The sequence below is a fragment of the Mesocricetus auratus genome, unplaced genomic scaffold, assembly GCF_017639785.1.
Source record: "Mesocricetus auratus isolate SY011 unplaced genomic scaffold, BCM_Maur_2.0 Super-Scaffold_100007, whole genome shotgun sequence".
NCBI lineage: Eukaryota > Metazoa > Chordata > Mammalia > Rodentia > Cricetidae > Mesocricetus > Mesocricetus auratus.
This window is the reverse complement of record NW_024429191.1, coordinates 50,076,658-50,094,218: the sequence shown is the minus strand read 5'-3', so window position 1 is coordinate 50,094,218 and position 17,561 is coordinate 50,076,658. Positions and strand designations below refer to the sequence as shown.

Sequence of the window (17,561 nt, the reverse complement as noted above, 5' to 3'; positions counted from 1 at the left end):
TTTAGCCTCAAATAATATAAAATACCTTGAGGTAACTATAGACAAGCAAGGGAAAGATTTGTATGATAAAAACTTCAAGTCTTTGAAGAAGGAAATTGAAGAAGATATCAGAAGTTGGAAAGATCCCCATGCCTATGGATTGGTAGGATTAACATAGTAAAAATGTCATCCTACCAAAAGCAATTTACAGATCCAATGTAATACCCATCAAAAATTTTAACTATATCATTGTGTATGCTCTTATCTGTTTGTCACTCTTTGGACTTCTTTCTGGAGACCCTTGGTTGAACTCAAGTTACTATTCCTACAATTTAAGTAAAAGCTCATAGAGTGATGTTAAAAACAAGGTACATTCCAGGAAAAAGTATTGCAAAGAATTATCAAAGAAAATCACAAGCTATGCAGGTTGTCCAACAGCAGGACAAAGCAGGATTTTTCTACCCAAATTTGAAAGAGGGGCCACTGCCAGAAGTCCAACTGCTTCTCCTTTAAAATGGCTAACTAATAAGCCTGAATGGACGGAGCAATGGCCTTTAACTAAAGAAAAAAATGCAGGCATTTGAGCAGCTAGCAAAAGAAAAGTTAGATAGTAAGTACATTGAGAGAACTACAAGTTCTTGAAATTCTCCTGTGTTTGTAGTAAAAAGGAAATGGGAGAAATGGAGAATCTTAACTGATTTCAGCGCTGTAAATAAAACAATACAACCCTGAAGTCTTTATAACCTGGAATTCCTTTATCATCTTTATTGCCTAAAGATGAGCCTATTGTACTTATTGATTTACAAAACTGTTTCTTCACTAACCCTTTATAAGAACAAGATAGAAATTTGCTTTTATAGTGCCTACTTATAAATAATTTAGGAATGACTTATTATAAAGCAGGAAACATGTAAAATAACTCAAAATTCATGTTTCAGTTCAAACATCAGAGTTATATGCCATTCTAATGGTTTTACTAGACTTTAATGAATCCCTTAATATAGTTACTGATTCTCAATATGCAGAAGGGGTTGCATTCCATATAAAATCTGCTGAACTACTTCTTGATAATTCAGAATTAGGTTTGCTATTCATGCAACCACAAAAAAACAATTCTGAGAAGAACTTATCCACTATATATCATTCAGAATTTCATTGAAAATATCAAGTTAAAAAAGGCTTAAATTTTTCCCCATTATCTGACAACAGCCTGGAAAAAAAGTATTTAAAAAAACTTCCCTACTTGCTCTCTGTATAATCAAGAACATTTACCTGCAAAAAGTAATCCTTAACAGAATTTTAAAATTAAAACATAGACATCATACCATTGATACACACTCTGGACCCACAGTTGTTGAGAAATCTAACTGCATTCTAAAAGAAATGTTTTTTAAACAGAAGGCTGATGTGAGGATTCCCCAGGATAACTTGAATAATTTTTTACTCACTTCAAATTTTTAAATACTATTGAAGCAGGGACAACATGCTGAAAAGCATTGGATTTGGGGGTGGGTGGGTGGAATCTTCTGAATTGGGTCAGTCCGTGAAATACAAGAATGTTTTAGCATCAGCACGGGAAAAGAGAAAGGTGTTATGATGGGACTGATATTATGCTTATGTTTCTGCAGGAGAAAGAAAGATTTAAAAAACCTTTGAAGTAGATGGCTGATTCTTCTACCTGGAACAGCTTAAGAAACTGTCTGATGAAGGGGAAAGAATACTTTGAGTGTCTGGGAAAACTTCGAATGCTAAAATTTGTCCCTTGCGATGCTGTCTGTACAAGTAGCAGGAACCATACACAGTGGGCCTGTATTCCTAATCCTCTGATTAACATAGGAGTAAGTTAGGGAGATATGATTAATATTGTAGTGGTTAACGAATCTTCTTGGCTCCCTGGCCCTTATGACAACTGAGGACCTGCTAAGCCTTTGGAAGAGGAAAAAAATCAGAAATTATACTGTGAGAGTGCAAGGAACTCCTATTCGTATGGGAAATAGAATTCAATGTCTAAATATAGCTTATCAAGTGTGGTTCTCTATAGTTAATACTACCCAGGATTTTAATAAGTTTTACATGCTTCATGCATCTGTTTTTAGAGGACAAGAGATTAATGCTACCAGTTCCATAAATCTGCCAATTTATGAGATGTGGGTTACCAACAAGGAATCTGACTGGGTACATTGACAGCAGTGTAAGAGTGAGAAGTCTCAGGTGCTTCTGAATATCTCCCATGGAGATGCCATTTATTGGAGCCCTTGTAACTTCCCTCAGGGAAAATATTCTCACTCAGAATTGAAATGGCAATGATATAATTCAAATGGAGCTATAGAAATTAATTCTACTGTTAATGAACCTATTTGATGGCATGGAGTTGGAATCCATGCAATTTTGCAATTTGGCAAGTCGGTTCAGCCTAACTTGTGGAAATTAGCAAGAGCCCTCAGCCCTCTTCAAGCATGGGAAGGAAAGTTAAACATTAAGGATGATAAGTATACTTGTCTCCTAGATTAAAGCAGAGTCACCACTTTGTAGCATGTGTAGTATTACCTTATTTGTTAGCAAAAGGACCTTTACGACGACACCATAATAACTCTAGTGTTGAGAGCGCCTCAGGTACTTTGATCTTTTGGAGCCAAACCTGTACTTTCTAAAGTCTAAAGATTTACTTAATTGGCCTTTAGCCTTAACAAAGGAGCCTTCTATGGGTACTCAGAAGAGAAACAGCATAGGTAGAACATAGGAAAGCCATGACCCAGAAAGCTTGTCCAAACTCAGCCAGCCCTAACCATCACCTAGACAACCGCCATTAGCCCACCCATTCCTCTCCCTTCTGAACTTTTTACCTTGCTAATATCCTGCTCTATGTACTTAAACAATACCCTGCTACATGCACAGGTGGTGCTCAAAGCAACCCCCTAGCCCCCCACCCCCCTCCAATTCTCCTACTCTACCAAGTATATTAACTGCCCTGAGAAAAATAAATTTTTCCACATGATCAGCTGCTTGTCATGTGGTCATTCCTTCGTCTTCTTCTCCCCATCCGCGGTCCTTAGGTCTCTTGCTCCAGGTTGACGTCCTTTGGGTCGGGACACTCTAGTATCGCTTGTGACCACTGTACTCTTCATACATGTGCTAATTCTAGTATGTCTTTGATGTGGCCCCTGGAAGTTCACCCATTCTTAGAGCAAGGCCAGCAGTATGGATGCTGGTGAAGCTGTCAAGGCTGTGGCAAGGCTCTCCTGTGATGATTCTAATACAGAAGCTTGATGAAAGAGTCTTAAGAAGAGCTTGTTAGATATTTGACCAATTAATGTTGTGATTATGGGAGCTATTACATTAAGTACTATAGCTGCTAGAGCCGGACAGGTGCTTCATCAAGAAAGTCAAACTGCTGAGTTTGTTCACAACTGGCATAACCATTCTACTGAACTTTGGACTCAATAGGATGAAAGAGATAGTGACATAGTTAATGATATACCTGATTTCAGACAACCTGCAATACCAATGGGAGAGCAGTTAGATATGTTGACAGAATAGATAAAATTAAAATGTGATTGGACTGTTACATTCTATTGTATTACACCTTTAAAGTTCAATAGCAGCAAATATGACTGGGAAAAGGTTAAGATACATTTCATGGGTCAACCTAATTCTTCTCAAATGATTTATGATTTACAGCAAGAAATTAAGGAAACCTTTTCAAAAAAGGTTACCTGATATGACAGGAATAGATGCTATGGAAAGCATTTTAGATACCTTAGCCTCTTTTAATCCTGCACGTCATAATAAATTTATTGTTCTAGTGATTGTACCCTTGTTCTAGCAATAATAGCTCTATTGGCTTTATAATCTATTTTTGCAGGACTGGAGAGATGATTCTGTGGTTAAGAGCACCAGCTGCTCTTCCAGAAGTCCTGAGTTCAATTCCTAGCAACCACATAGTGGTTGACAACCATTTGTAATGAGATCTAGTGCCATCTTCTGGTCCTGCAGGCATACACACAGGCAGAGCACTGTATATATATATATAATATTTTAAAAATTATATTTTGCCTTATTTGCTTAAGATTGTGAAACAACACAATAGAGAAAAGGATAAGAAAATACTGAAACCCAGAAATCAAAGTCCCCTTTAGTTCACCTAATTAACATGCCTAATTAAAATTAATTACCTCATCCTAACAGGGGTTTTCCCTTTGTACCTTTACAAACTGTCATGTTCCTATGTGCCACATCTGTCCCCTCTCTTTCCAGAGAGAGTCCTTTGTCTTCAGGGACAGATACTCAGGTGTAAAGAGAAGCCTTCCCGCCAGCCTGGTTCCATAGCCGCATCAGTCCCAAATAAACACACAGAAGGCTATATTAATTATGAAGCTGTTGGCCTAGCTTGTTTATTACTGGCTAGCTCTGATTTAAGTATTTATCCCATAATTGTTAATCTAAGTATTTCTCTTACCGGAGAACTTTCCGGGCTTTTTATCCCTATGGCAGTTACATCTTGACTCCCTGTGTTTCTCCTACCCAGAGTCCTCCTGGACTCTTAGTCCCACCTATCTTGCTTCCCTACTGGCCAACAGTGATTTATTGACATATACACAGGACTTCCCCCATCATCTCTTTTCTGTCTAAACAAAAGAAAGGTCTTAACTTTAACATAGTCAAATTATATATATATATATACATATATATATATATATATAACAGAACAGTTATCAAGTAAGAACACAGTTACAATATTTTGTCTATCAACATTCAGCAAGATTTAAAGAAAATATCATCCATCCCATCTTTGTGAATCCAAAGTTCTATATGTAGCTTATCTTTTATCATAACTAAGGAAAACTATAATTATAACTATCTGCCTTCAACTCTATCAAAGACCACAGAAGGATAATATATAAACACTAGGATTGACAGAGACATCTTGCTGCCTGGACAGTCACCTGAAGTTTCTCTGTAATGTTGGGGCATCCATCTTTTGATGCTGCAACGATAAACGGCATACTTACTGAAAGTAAAAATAAGTATTTATTGTAGAAATTACTCACAAGAGACCAAACAAGTAACCCAGATGAGCCGAGTAGTTTTCCGCTGCCGAACTGGAAGCCAGGAGCCGGAAAAAGAGAGCGAGACTTCCGTTGTTCAGTCTTTTATACCTTCCCCCTGTAACGCCCCTAGCCATGCCCAAAAGTGGGCCTGGCTAGTGATGTAATTTACCGTCTACATCCATATACGTCTTTACGTCCATATATGTCTTTAGTCATGCCTAAAGTGGGTGTGGTTAGCGGTGCGGTAAACCGCTCTTTTATTACCTCATCTGTATGCGCCTCTAGTAAGTCACATGGTGAATGGTGGCATTGTTTTCCTCCTATACCCTGGCCCCTTTTCCCTTGTTCCCTTCCCTTTCTCCCTCTTCATCTGTCTCCTGTCTTTGCCCCTTATCCCTGCCCTCTATCCCTCTGGGGCAAATAAATCTCCTTTGTGCTGAGAACTTGGTCTAATAATTTGGTCTTGAGGGTCCTAGGCCTATACATTCCCTTTCAACAGGCACCTGCCATCAATCCTGATGTCCTGAATCCAACTGCAGGATTACATGTTGTAGAAAGAGAGAACTGAACCCTAAATGTTGTCCTATGACTAACACATGTACTCTATGGCATGAGTACACATAACACACACACACACACCAAACATATATACACACACATATACCACAAGAACAGACCACACACATACCATGCACACACAATACACACACCTCATATATATATGTATGTATGTATATATATGTATATATCATAAACACACACATAAATAAATGTTAATATTAAAGAAATAACCACCTCTCAGAGACTGTGAGTGTGAGCACCTCAAGGCAGATATTGAGGGTCAGGAACTAACTTGGACCCATAGGATATAACAATCAACAAACACACTTCCTCCTGTCTTCCAAGAGTTTCCATTCTCTTTGTAGGTAGAAGTGACAGAAACAAATCAACTTTGAGATGCTGGAATAAAGAAAGATAAATCTGGAAGAGCAGTGTTTCAGAAAAGGGTTAGCAAGATTCTACCTAGCAGAAAGTCATTCCAAAAGAGTGGTGAAGCCAGTGCAACACAAATTCCTCACGTGTCCAAGGAACACAGAGGCAGAGCAGTAACCCACAGCAGAGCGAGTGAGGAGCACAAAGTGGCTTCTATGCCAGAAAAGGGCAGGGGGGATGGGGTAACTCATGTAGAGCTGCGTGACCGGCTGAGAGGAGCCAGTATTTCACTCAGAGTGGGGTGGAAGGATAGGAAGGTTTGAGTTAAGAAACTGTTTTACATGATAGATATGTGATTAAGGCTTCAAAACTGAGAATAGACCGTGAAGCAAGAGCAGGGAGAGTTAGGAACCTAGAGCAGAGACCCAGGATGCTGGCTGGACCAGCTGTCCCTTAGCTACAGTGAGCAGACTCAGATTACAGATCTGTTAAAAGTCAGTGTGAGGTCTAGGGAAATGGCTCAGAGGATAAAGCACTTGCTCTGCAAACATGAGGACATGCGCTCTCATCCCCAGCACCCTCACAGATGCCTGTTGGGCGTGGCTAAGGCTTGTAATTCCAGAGCTCAGGAGGAGGAAACAGGGAGTACCCCAGCTGGATGACAAGCTAGACTAGACAAATCCATAAGCTCTCAGATCACACACATGCACACACATGTCTCCACATGCACACACATGTCTCCACATGTACACACACCACTCCCTAACAGGAAAAAGTATGTTAGTAAAAATCACAGACCAGATCTGTGGTTTAGGAGTGTCCAGAAGTGAGAAAAGATGCAAGAATAGGGGGGAAGAGGGAGTCATAGGTTAGAAGACAGACCTGGCACCAGTGAGACCTCTAGTGATCAAAAGGGATGACACCAACTGGCAAGATAAGCAATAGTGGAGAGACCACCTTAAATGCCCATTCCTGATAATGAACTTGATGTCTATAACCATACTAGAACGTTCATCCAGTGACTGATGGAAGCAGAGGCAAACACCCACAGTTAAGCACTGAACTGAACCCATGGAACCCAGTGACAGAGAGAGAGGAACAATGAGCAAATTGGCAAAGAATGGGCTGGCAAAACCAGCAGAGACAGCTGATCTGAAAAGAAAGAGCTCTTGGACCCCAGACTGAGAGCTAGAAGGCCAGCATGGGACTGATCCAGACCCTCTGAGTGTGAGAGTCCGTGAGGAGGCCTGGGCAACCTATGGGGCCCTGGGCAGTATGATCAGTGTTTATCCCTGGCATACAAACAGACATCGTGTGTCCATAACACAAAGTGGGATGCTCTCTCAGTCTGGACTCTTAGGGGAGTGCCTGGACCCTGCCCTGAGCGAAATGACAGACTCTAGATATCCCCTATGTGGAAGGAAGTGGTGATAGGATGGGAGGCTGGGGGGGCATGGTGGGAGGGGTGCGGGAGGAGAGGAGGGAGAGGGAACTGGGATTGACATGTGAAGCAAGCTATTTAAAATGAAAATAATAAAATAATTTTTAAAGAGTTGCAAGTTTGGGGGCCTGAGAGTCACTTCCCGAAATGAAGAGCCTGTGGGCTGGGCAGGCTGCAGGGAGGAGGGAGACCGCAGAGATCCACAAGTCTGGGAGATCCAGGAGTTTCTGCAAACCTGTGGCAAACCTGGGAGTCCCCACTTTAGAGATGAGTGAAGTGATACTCAGGCATGAGACCTGCAACCAATAGGAGGCGGGGCCTCTGCAGGACTGAATGAAGCTCTCAAGCCTGACTCCCCTGGCCCAGGCATCTACAGAGACTTCTCAACAGGAAATGAGCTAGATAACTTTCAACCTCCAATCCCAGGGTTCAGATGCCTGGCTTCCTGGAGGAGCCAGAGTCTCTTTCACTTTCGCAGAAGATGGTTTCTAGCTGAGGAGCTTTGGCCAGGGACACACACATCAGTGAGCCCCGTAGAAGAGCAAGGTGAGTAGTGGGACCAACAGAGTCCACCAAACCTTTTGAGCTGTGGAAAAATAAGTTCTTGCCTGACTGCACGATGGCATACAGTGGCAGACAAGGGGAACTCGTCCTGAAAGCCAGGACTCAGGCTCTAACCACTACATGGAGAGTCTGCAGCCAGCACTGGTTGGGTGAGAGGTTGCTGAATTCACCTGTTTGTGCCTGCTCCTGTCATAGCCTAACCTGCACCCTCCTCTCTCCTGTCTGACCTGAAGCTGCAGGAATAAGGCTCATGAATGGAGAGGCGTTAAATGGGAAGATTGGGGATGAGAAATAAAGAGGACAAAAGCATCAGCTGAGAGCCTCAAGTCTTTCATGAGCTGATTGCTTAGGCCAAGCATGTTTATTGGGAAGTACAGCATCATATATGCTATTTGAGGGGTAGAGGGGACAGCCAAGGTCAGCAGAGACCTAAGTCAGACAATGTGCAAAGAACACAGGATCCTCCAGACAAACTGCCTTACGACTGATAACCACAGCTTAGAGGGAAGAGCTGGGTCCCCAGAAGCTACAACTCCAGTTCCTCCAAGGCACTGGCTCCAATGTCAGATCAGGCTCACCATATACAACCCTGGACAAAGACACAGAATTAACACTCCCTTTGTCCTTTCATTGTGGCCTCTGGGAAAGTCTTAGGTGACTTTAACTCCCCACACTTGTCAACGTGGCTCTTTATTTTCTCTGAATAATTTGTCCTTCCAGAATAGTTGACTCTGGATTGGTTCCTGTGTGGTGACCTAGGACAGGAGAATTCTAAAGATTCCTTCACAAGGCCTAGGTTGAACTCAGACTGGTCTCTTGAGTCTCCCTCTGTGCTGCCTGTCCCCACCTCACCGTTTATCACAGTGATGTCTGATGACTTGATCTCCTTAGAGTGGAACACTAGAAAGGGAGGATGAGGAGCACATTCCATCCCTGGATCCTCCATCCCTGTCGTCCTTTCCTCTCATGCTCCTGTCCCTGTAATCACAACATCCCTTTTCTCCATCCCCAACCCTTGTCCTTGATTAGCATCCTCTAATCCTCCCTGCTATCCTGCTCCATGTCCTGCATCCTTCCATCCCCTTGCTTTCCCATCCCTCCATTTCCCCACCCTCCATTCTCCAGATGCCCACTTTCCCACTCCTCCCTCTCCATCACTTTTCATGGCTATATCTGAGCCAAGTGTTTACTGCTGTAGTTCTCAAAGTTAAAGAGACATGGGTCTCCCATATGTTGCTAGTGGTGGGAACTGTGACCTCCTCCAGAAACAGTGCTGTTTCTGCATCAATAAATCCAAGCTGGTCAAGAGGGCCGAAGACTTAATTCAGAGAAAGATTCAGTGACAGTCATCTTCCTAAGGATGGGCTTTTGTTCCCTCTACTCTGACTCCTCCCCTTAATCACTCCATTCCTCTTTATCTTTATTTGCCATTTTTACCCTGTCCTTTAAAAGTTTCACACAAGTTCCTCCTGGATCACATCGTGGGCATCACAGGTCCATGATGGACAATGTACACTGGCTAGGGGCTGACTGGGTCCCCTGTCTTCAGTCTCACCTTATTCACTGTAGCCCCTGTGTGTTAGCTGTTTGCAAAGGTTTCTTCAGGAGTGAATGGCAGCAGTAACATGATCCACTGCAACAGATAAAATTAAAACTGTTTTCCTGGTTCATGAAGTCACCTAACATATGCCCCATTAAACCCTGGGTACAGTGTCTAACCCCAGCTTCATCATCCCCTCCTGCAAGCAGACAATGAGAGAATAAACTTCCCTTCTTTTTATTGGTCCTCAGGGTCATATAAATGACCTTAATGACCAAAAAGAAGACATTTTATGGAAAAGCTGAGTGCCCCCTGACTCAGCATAATGGTAAGTATTCCTACCTGACAGGAAAGCCAATACAGTAGAGAGAACATCCACTGGCATCATTCATGAAACTATAAAGAACACATCTACTGATAAACCTTCCTCCTAGAGTTCCCTCTTCTGCCCTATAAAGCCCAAGCCCCTTCTCCTGGACACACAGTCTCCATCCCCAGGAGAGACCAGAGTCTTTCAGGGGTTCTAATCAGAGGACAGTCTGTCCCTGTAGACTCTGCTCTGCCCTTTCTTCTATTTCCAGCTCTCCACCATCAATCCTGATCACACACCCTTTCCCAGAGCAGAAATGGCCATCAGAGACAAGGATGCCCTGGCCTCCTGTTTGGAGCAGCAACAGAAGGGAGAAGTGAGGCAGGACCAGTGCGAGCTGCACAGCCAAGCATCGTCTGAGAGCTCTGTCACCATGGAAGAAGCTCAGCCCAAGACAGTGGATGGCACCAAGGAGGCTCAGTATCAGGGTCAAGAAGTCATGGACCCCACCCAAGACAAGAGGAAGCAGATGGACCTGAAGCTGCAGGAGATCACAGCCCAAGCCCAGTCAGAGAAGGACTGGATGCTAGGTAAGTACACCAAGGACCCCAACCCACAACTACTGTGACACCGTCATCACCACTGAGCCCTCCTGCCAAGGTTTCCATGGGCAGGCTAGCCTCCTGTCAAAAAGATTCACAGGCCCAGGAGAGTCTGGACCCAGGAGTCATGTAGAAACCCGTAAGTGAGCATAGCGCCTCATCCTTTTCCACAGGAGTGCATCCTCAGGTCCCTGGGAAGGAGCACTCTGACGCTGCAGAACTGGGGTGATGCTGGCATTCAGAGTGACTCTGAGAGGGGTGAGCACATGATTCAACCCAGCTCCTAAAAGAAGACCTTGGTGACACTTAAGGTACAAGCCCAGATTTTAGAGCTGGGCAGTGGAAGACTCCAATCATGGCCCTACCACTCTGGACAAGACACTTTAGAGACCTAAGCATCTTTCTGTCCATCTGGGAAACAGGAGGAGGGTAAAAACCCATTTAGACCTAAGCATCTTTCTGTCCATCTGGGAAACAGGAGGAGGGTAAAAACCCATTTCCTTGGGCCGTAGGAGTAAAGTGATAATCCACATAAATATTAAACAGTGTAATCTTCACCAAAATTTCAGGTGTTCTAAATACAAGCCCATGCAATTGCTGCTGCTGTCATTATAGTTCATAAACCTGTGGGACATATTCTCAGGCCCCATATGAAGGAGCTGAGGCTCACAGAGAAGACTAGAGACTCCCACCAAGAACTAGTGTAGAGAGAGAACAGATTGTGAGCTCCATGGTCCCAGAGCAGGGCCATTTCTCAGCAGAAACTCTGAGAGCATTATTCTTCCCACATGACTGTGAAGAAGGCTATGGGGTGGGGTAAAGAGGAACGACACAGATTAGATTCCCTGACGCCTACCTCTGCCTCTCTGACAACCACACAATGTTTCCTTCTCAGAGCCCATTCTTCCTCATTTCAGGCTATGGGGGACTTAACATGGAATTTCTTAGCCAGAGCATCTCACCAGAACTACTGGGCTTAGACCTTGTATCTCAAGTCACTCGCAGATAGAAAAAATGTAAAATGGGAACTTGAGCAGTCTGTATGCAAAATAAGGATTTACTAAAATTGGAGGTGTGAGATGAACTTCAAGTTCACTCGGGTGGTGGTTCTTCACAACATGCAGGTTCCCACCTGTACGGGACCTGAATAAGGCACTCAAGTAAAAGCAGAAAAGCCATGGTCAAGGGCTAAGAAATGTTCCATCTGAACTATGCAATGCTGAAGATGCATTTGACATAAGGAGAAACTGAAAACCGTGAGTGTCATCATGGTGAATCCAGCCCAACTGGCTCCCAGAGTTCAGCTATAAATATGAGTGGGCACTGAAGACACAGGGAAGAGAGTCTTGGATGTCCTGGAGATGCAAGGTTTCTTTTTCTGAAATGGACCCTGAGAAGAGGGTAGGCTCCTGCCTCATCTTCAGTCATTTTCTCCTACTGAATTCCCTTATTTCATCTCACTTACACAGGCCACACCTATAAACAGATTTTTCTTCTGGCCTTAGGCTCACACACACAAAAAATAAACCCGGAGACTTATTATTAATTATAAAAGCTCAGCCTGTAGCTTAGGCTTCCCCTGCTAGATATTATAACTTAAATTAACACATTTATATTAATCTATGGTTTGCCTCACGGCTTTTTACCTCTCTTCCATCATACACCTCCTATTTGGTCCCTGTGCCCTCTGGCATCTCTCCTGAACATAGATTCATGTCTTCTTCCTCTCTGCCCTGAAGTCCCACTTAACCTCTTCCACCAAAGCTATTGGTCATTTATTAAACCATCTAGAAAACACCTTGGCAAAGACACATTGTCACAGTATACAAAAACACTGTCCCCCAACACACACCCTTGCCTCTTCCTCTTCTTAAGGAACAAAGGATCCACCTCTCTCCAGTGCACAAGGTCTAGAGAAAGAAGTTAACTTGTCCATGTTCATGGCACATAGAGACAAATGCAGGGCTGGAATCTAGAACACCTGGTCCATGGGAAAGTTGAGACACCTCTTTCAACCTACTGCTAAAGTGTGAAAGTCCTGCCTAATCCTCGTCTTCAATTTCAAAGTTCATTCTTTTCACCCCACATTAAGCTTTAAAATTTTTGACGATAGAATCAAAGTCCATTGCCTTTGAGAGTCACACTGATTTTACTTACTGTGTGACAGGAATAGAGCCATTGTATCTAAAGATATTGTAAAAGGGATTAGATGTGTCTCACACAACTTCCCTGTTGTTCCGTTTAAAACAATTCCACACCATCCTGAACATCCATGATTATATTTTATTGTGATTCAAAACTATGTTTTAGAGATTCTCATTTTCCTCCCAAGGATGCCACTTAATAACCATCAGTAATCATGTGAAATGTGTGCTTCAGCCTCAAAGAAATTTGTCAGAATTTCTGTTAAAGGTTGTTTATTTACTGTTTGGCTATTTGAGGGTCTGCTACTCAGCTCTGAAATAAATCCAGAGTCTTATTCTGACTTATGAAAGCATGATGACTTGTGTTCAGCCAGCTTTTCTTAACATAAAACATCCCATCTATCTATTCTCTGGGAGCTTACCTTTCTATATACCTTACTTTACTAACTTCACCATAGATTGCTGTGCAGTTGAGTGGCTGACCCCAGTGAGTCCCACTGAATCCTCCTCATGTTCACGTCTCTCTCACTACAGAGAATCCTCCTATGCTAACACCAGTTTCCTTCCCTCTCTCCCCACAAAGGTTCCTCCCATGCTATCAACAGTTTCCTTCTCTCATTTCTTTTCCTCACTATTCCCAGCTTGCCAGTGGTTCCATAAAAACAATTCCACTACACCCAGAATTCCATGCTCAAATTTCACTGTGTATCAAAACTGTTTTAAACACTCTCCCTTCCTTCCATGGATGCCACTTAATAACTATCAGCTATTGTTTTAAATATGTATCTGAGTCCCCAAGAAGTTCCTCAGAATTGCTATCTGATGGAGACTACGTCAATATTGAAGATTTAGGTTAAACACCAACAAAATCATAAGGCTTCAAAAATAAGATTACTGACTGGTAGTGGAAATATTCCTATAAACCCTGAATATGGGGAATGAAGGAAGGAAGAAACTGAGTTAGAGGGCAAAACTGAACTACATTGTAGGATACTATATGTCGCTAGGGGAGTAAGGTCAGAAACCCACATGAGGGAGCTGAAGCTCAGAATGTAATGGAGACTCACAAGGGATTAGAGTAGACCAGCATAGGTTGCGAACTTCATGGTCTCAGAGCAGGAACATGTCCCTGCAGCAGGTGTAAGAACATCATCCTCACTATGAGACTGTGGAGAAGGGTATGAGTGTAAGTGGTAGGATCCCAGCCTTGCTACCCTGACTCACACATTAACTCTCTCTTCCCATGACCTTTCTTCATCATTTCCAGGCTCAGAAAATGTATATGACATGGATCCCATGCTCATCAAAAGCCCCTTACAACTAGTGAGCTCAGAACTTGAAAATCTGACAGAAATTCAAATGCCAGGTAAGGGGCTTGTTAAATGGGAACCTGAGAAGTTTTTATTCAAAACCAAATATAAGATAAGTTCACAGCTGGGGATGGAACTTCTATTTCACACAGATGAGGTTTCTTCACAGGTGATCCAACTGTATGGGGACCTGGGACAGGCAACTAAACTGGAAGATAAGAGTAGCCATAGAAGAAAGTTAAGAGTCACAGGCTAGAAATTATGCCTCTTGGCTCTGCGGGGCTGAAGTTGCATTTGACACATGAAGAAACTGAAAACCTGAGACGGGAGGCCAATGCAATATGGAATATAATATATTTATTTACATACAAGCTGGGGGACAGAAAGCATGGCAGGCTTCCTGAGGAAAAGAGAGCTTCCTTTTTTCTTTTACTTTCTTTTATCCTCACCTGTGCTAAGTTTCCCTATCTCCGCCCTTATGGGCATGAAGAGTTTTGTGGACTCACCCCTACAGAAACCCATGGTGGTGAGCAGTGAGCCTAGTCCACATGGCACCCACATTTCAACTCAAAATGTGGATATGTTCTAAAATCCCAAGGTAGTGCAGGTCCTGAGTTCCTAGAAGGTCTCTTCCCTTGCGAAGGACCCTACAAAGAGGGAAGGTCCCTGCCGCAGCTGCAGTCTGGCTTCCCTTATTGCAACTTACTCAGGTAATACCCTTGCCTCTTCCTCTTCTCAAGCATCAAAGTAGCCAACTCTCGCCAGTGCACAAGGTCTAGAGAAGAGGTTAACTTGTCCCTGCTCACAGATCATAGGGAAAGATGCAGGGATGGAATCTAGAACAATGGGAACTTGAGTAATGACTTCCTACTATTTCATCCTGCTGCTACTCTTAAAAGTGCTGCCCACACCTAAACTTTGTCTTTCTATCCAAAGTCCATACTTTCTTCCCCACAAGAAGCCTTCAGAATGAAAGCTATAGAGTCAAAATCCATTGCACCTAGTTTTCACCTTGGCATCATTTAATGTGTGTCATAGTAAAAGCCATTCTCCAGATTATGTCTCTGTTTCATTATCTGAGCATTGATGCTGCTCACCCTTTGATGACCTGTCACCTCTCTAACATGTGCAGATCTCACATGTTCAAGCTACACACAAGAAGGCCCTTGAACATGGGGCTTATGGAAGACTCCACTGATATTTTACAGCAAAGACTAGACTGCTAATGTCATCTTCCCACAAAGGTTCTTCCTGGGCTACCAGTAATATCATTCTATCATTTCTTGTCCTCAGTATTCCCGGTTTCCAAGTTGTCCCACTAAAACAGTTCCAATGAATCACAAGCTTCCATGCTTATATTTCATTGTGTATCAAAACTGTATTCTAAAAACTCTCACCTTTATCTCTAGGATGCCACTTATTTCTGCCAGATATTATTTGAAATATGTAACTCAACCCTGAGAAGTTTGTCAGAATCTCTGTCTTTTGGACACCATACCCACATTAAAGTTTTAGATCAAACACTAAGAAAAATCATAAGTCTTCAAAAATAAGATCATTAACTGCTTATGGACATTTTCCTATAACCCCAGAACCAGCGAGATTAATCAGGAAGAGCCTAAGCTTGAGGCAAGCCTGAACTACATTGTAGGATGCTACCTGTCCCTGTTGGTCAGAAGGTCAAAGACCCACATGAGGGAGCTGAAACTCAGAGTGAAATTGAGACTCACAAAACACTAGAGTAGACCAGCATAGGTTGTGAACTTCATGGTCCCAGAGCAGTACCATGTCCCTGCAGCACATGTAAGAGCTTCATTCTCTCTAGGAGACTATGGAGAATGGTATGGGGTCAAGCAGGTAGGACCCCAGTCTTGCTACCCTGACTCCTACTGCTGGTTCTTTGACAATAATACAAACGTTGTCTCTTTTCATAGGCCTTGGTTCATCATTTCCTAATTCAACAAGCCCACCTGATGTAGATTCCTCTATCTTTCAAGTCTCCTCCCACGTACTGAGTCCCAGTCATACACTGCCAATAAGAATTCCGACATTGGGTGAAAAGAGGCTTATTAATTGGGAACCTGAGGACTCTGGATTTGGAACCAAAGGTAAGCTGAGCTAAGAGCTGTGAGTGGGACTTCTAAGTCCACACAGGTGATGTTTTCTTCACAGGTGAGTCTTCCCCTGTGTGGGGACCTGGGATAGGCAACTAAAATGGAAAACCAGAGGAGCTGTGGAGGAATGCTAAGAGTCAATGACTAGGAATGATTTCTCTGGGCTCTGCACTGCTGAAGGCGCATTTGATATAGATGTTCAGTTGATCATTGTTCAATTTCCATGTGTTTGTGGGCTTTCTGAAATTAATGTTACTGTTGAATTCTAACTTTAAGCTGATAGGATACAGGGGTTTATTCCAATTTTTTGTATCTGTTGAAGTACCAAGTATGTGGTGTATTTTTGAGAAAGTTCTATAAGGTGCTGAAAAGAAAATATATTCTTTTGTGTTTGTGTGGAGTGTTCTAGAGATGTCTGTTAAGTCCATTTGAGTCATAACCTCTGTTCGTTCTCTTATTTCTTTGTTAAGTTTCTGTCTGACAGATCTGTCCAGTGGTGAGAATGGGGTGTTGAAGTCTCCCACTGTAAGTGTGAGGGGTTTCATTTGTGATTTGTGTTTTAGTAATGTTTCCTTTAAGAATGTGGGTGCCTTTGTATTTGGTGCATAGATGTTCAGAATTGAGACTACATCTTGATGAATTTTTCCTGTGATAATATGAAATTCCCTTCATCATCTGTTTTGATTAATTTTAGTTTAAATTCTAATTTGTTAGATATAAAGTTAGCTACACCAGCTTGTTTCTTAGGTCCATTTGATTGGAACCAACTTTTCATTACATTGATTCTTTGTATTGTTTCCCTAGTTTCTACTTTATTAATTTCAACCCTCAATTGATTATTTTCTGGTGTGTACTCCTCCTGGGTTAGTTTGCTTCTTTGTGTTCTAGGGCTTTCAGATGTGCTGTTAATTCTCTAGTGTGGCTATTCTCCAGTTTCTTCATGAGGGCACTTAGTGCTATGAACTTTCCTCTTAGCATTGCTTTCAAAGTGTCCCATAAGTTTGGGTATATTGTGTCTTCATTCTCATTGAATTATAGGATGACTTTAAATTTTTTTATTTCTTCCTTGACCCAGGAATGGTGCAATTGTGCATTATTCAATTTCCATGAGTTTCTAGGTTTTCTGCAATTTGTGTTGTTGAATTCTAATTTTAAAGCATGGTGGTCTGATAAGATATAGGGAGTTATTCCAATTTTTGTACCTGTTGAGGTTAGATATGTTGCCAAGTATGTGGTCAATTTTAGAGAAGGTTCCATGTGGCGCTGAGAAGAAGGTATATTATTTTGTGTTTAGATGGAATGTTCTACAGATGTCTGTTAAACACAATTGAGTCATAACTTCTATTAGTTCTTTTGTTTCTTTGTTAAGTTTGTGTCTGGTGGTCCTGTCTAGTGGTAAGAGTGGGGTGTTGAAATGCCCCACTATAAGTGTGTGATGTTTTATGTGTGAATTGAGATTTGCAATGTTCTTTTACGAATGTGAATGCCTTCGTATTTGGTACATAGATGTTCAGAATTGAGACTTCATCTTGGTGGATTTATCCTGTGATGAGTATGAAATGACCTCCTACATCTC

General features: G+C 42.3%; 1 protein-coding gene across 6 annotated transcripts in view; it reads left to right on the top strand.

The window, feature by feature from the left end:
- LOC106020915 (NACHT, LRR and PYD domains-containing protein 1a-like) overlaps nucleotides 1–17,561 on the top strand; it is a 56,204-nt gene that overhangs the window by 8,480 nt on the left and 30,163 nt on the right. For 3 of the 6 annotated variants that reach the window (XM_040749059.1, XM_040749055.1, XM_040749060.1), the window contains exons 1-4: nucleotides 7,809–7,947; nucleotides 10,125–10,405; nucleotides 13,829–13,927; nucleotides 15,806–15,979. In XM_040749059.1, coding sequence (XP_040604993.1) covers nucleotides 10,132–10,405; nucleotides 13,829–13,927; nucleotides 15,806–15,979 — 547 coding nt within the window. In that variant the 5' untranslated portion in view covers nucleotides 7,809–7,947; nucleotides 10,125–10,131. Of the gene's footprint in view, nucleotides 1–7,808; nucleotides 7,948–10,086; nucleotides 10,406–13,828; nucleotides 13,928–15,805; nucleotides 15,980–17,561 lie in introns of those variants that run through there. The other 3 variants (XM_040749057.1, XM_040749056.1, XM_040749058.1) reach the window with 3 other exon arrangements.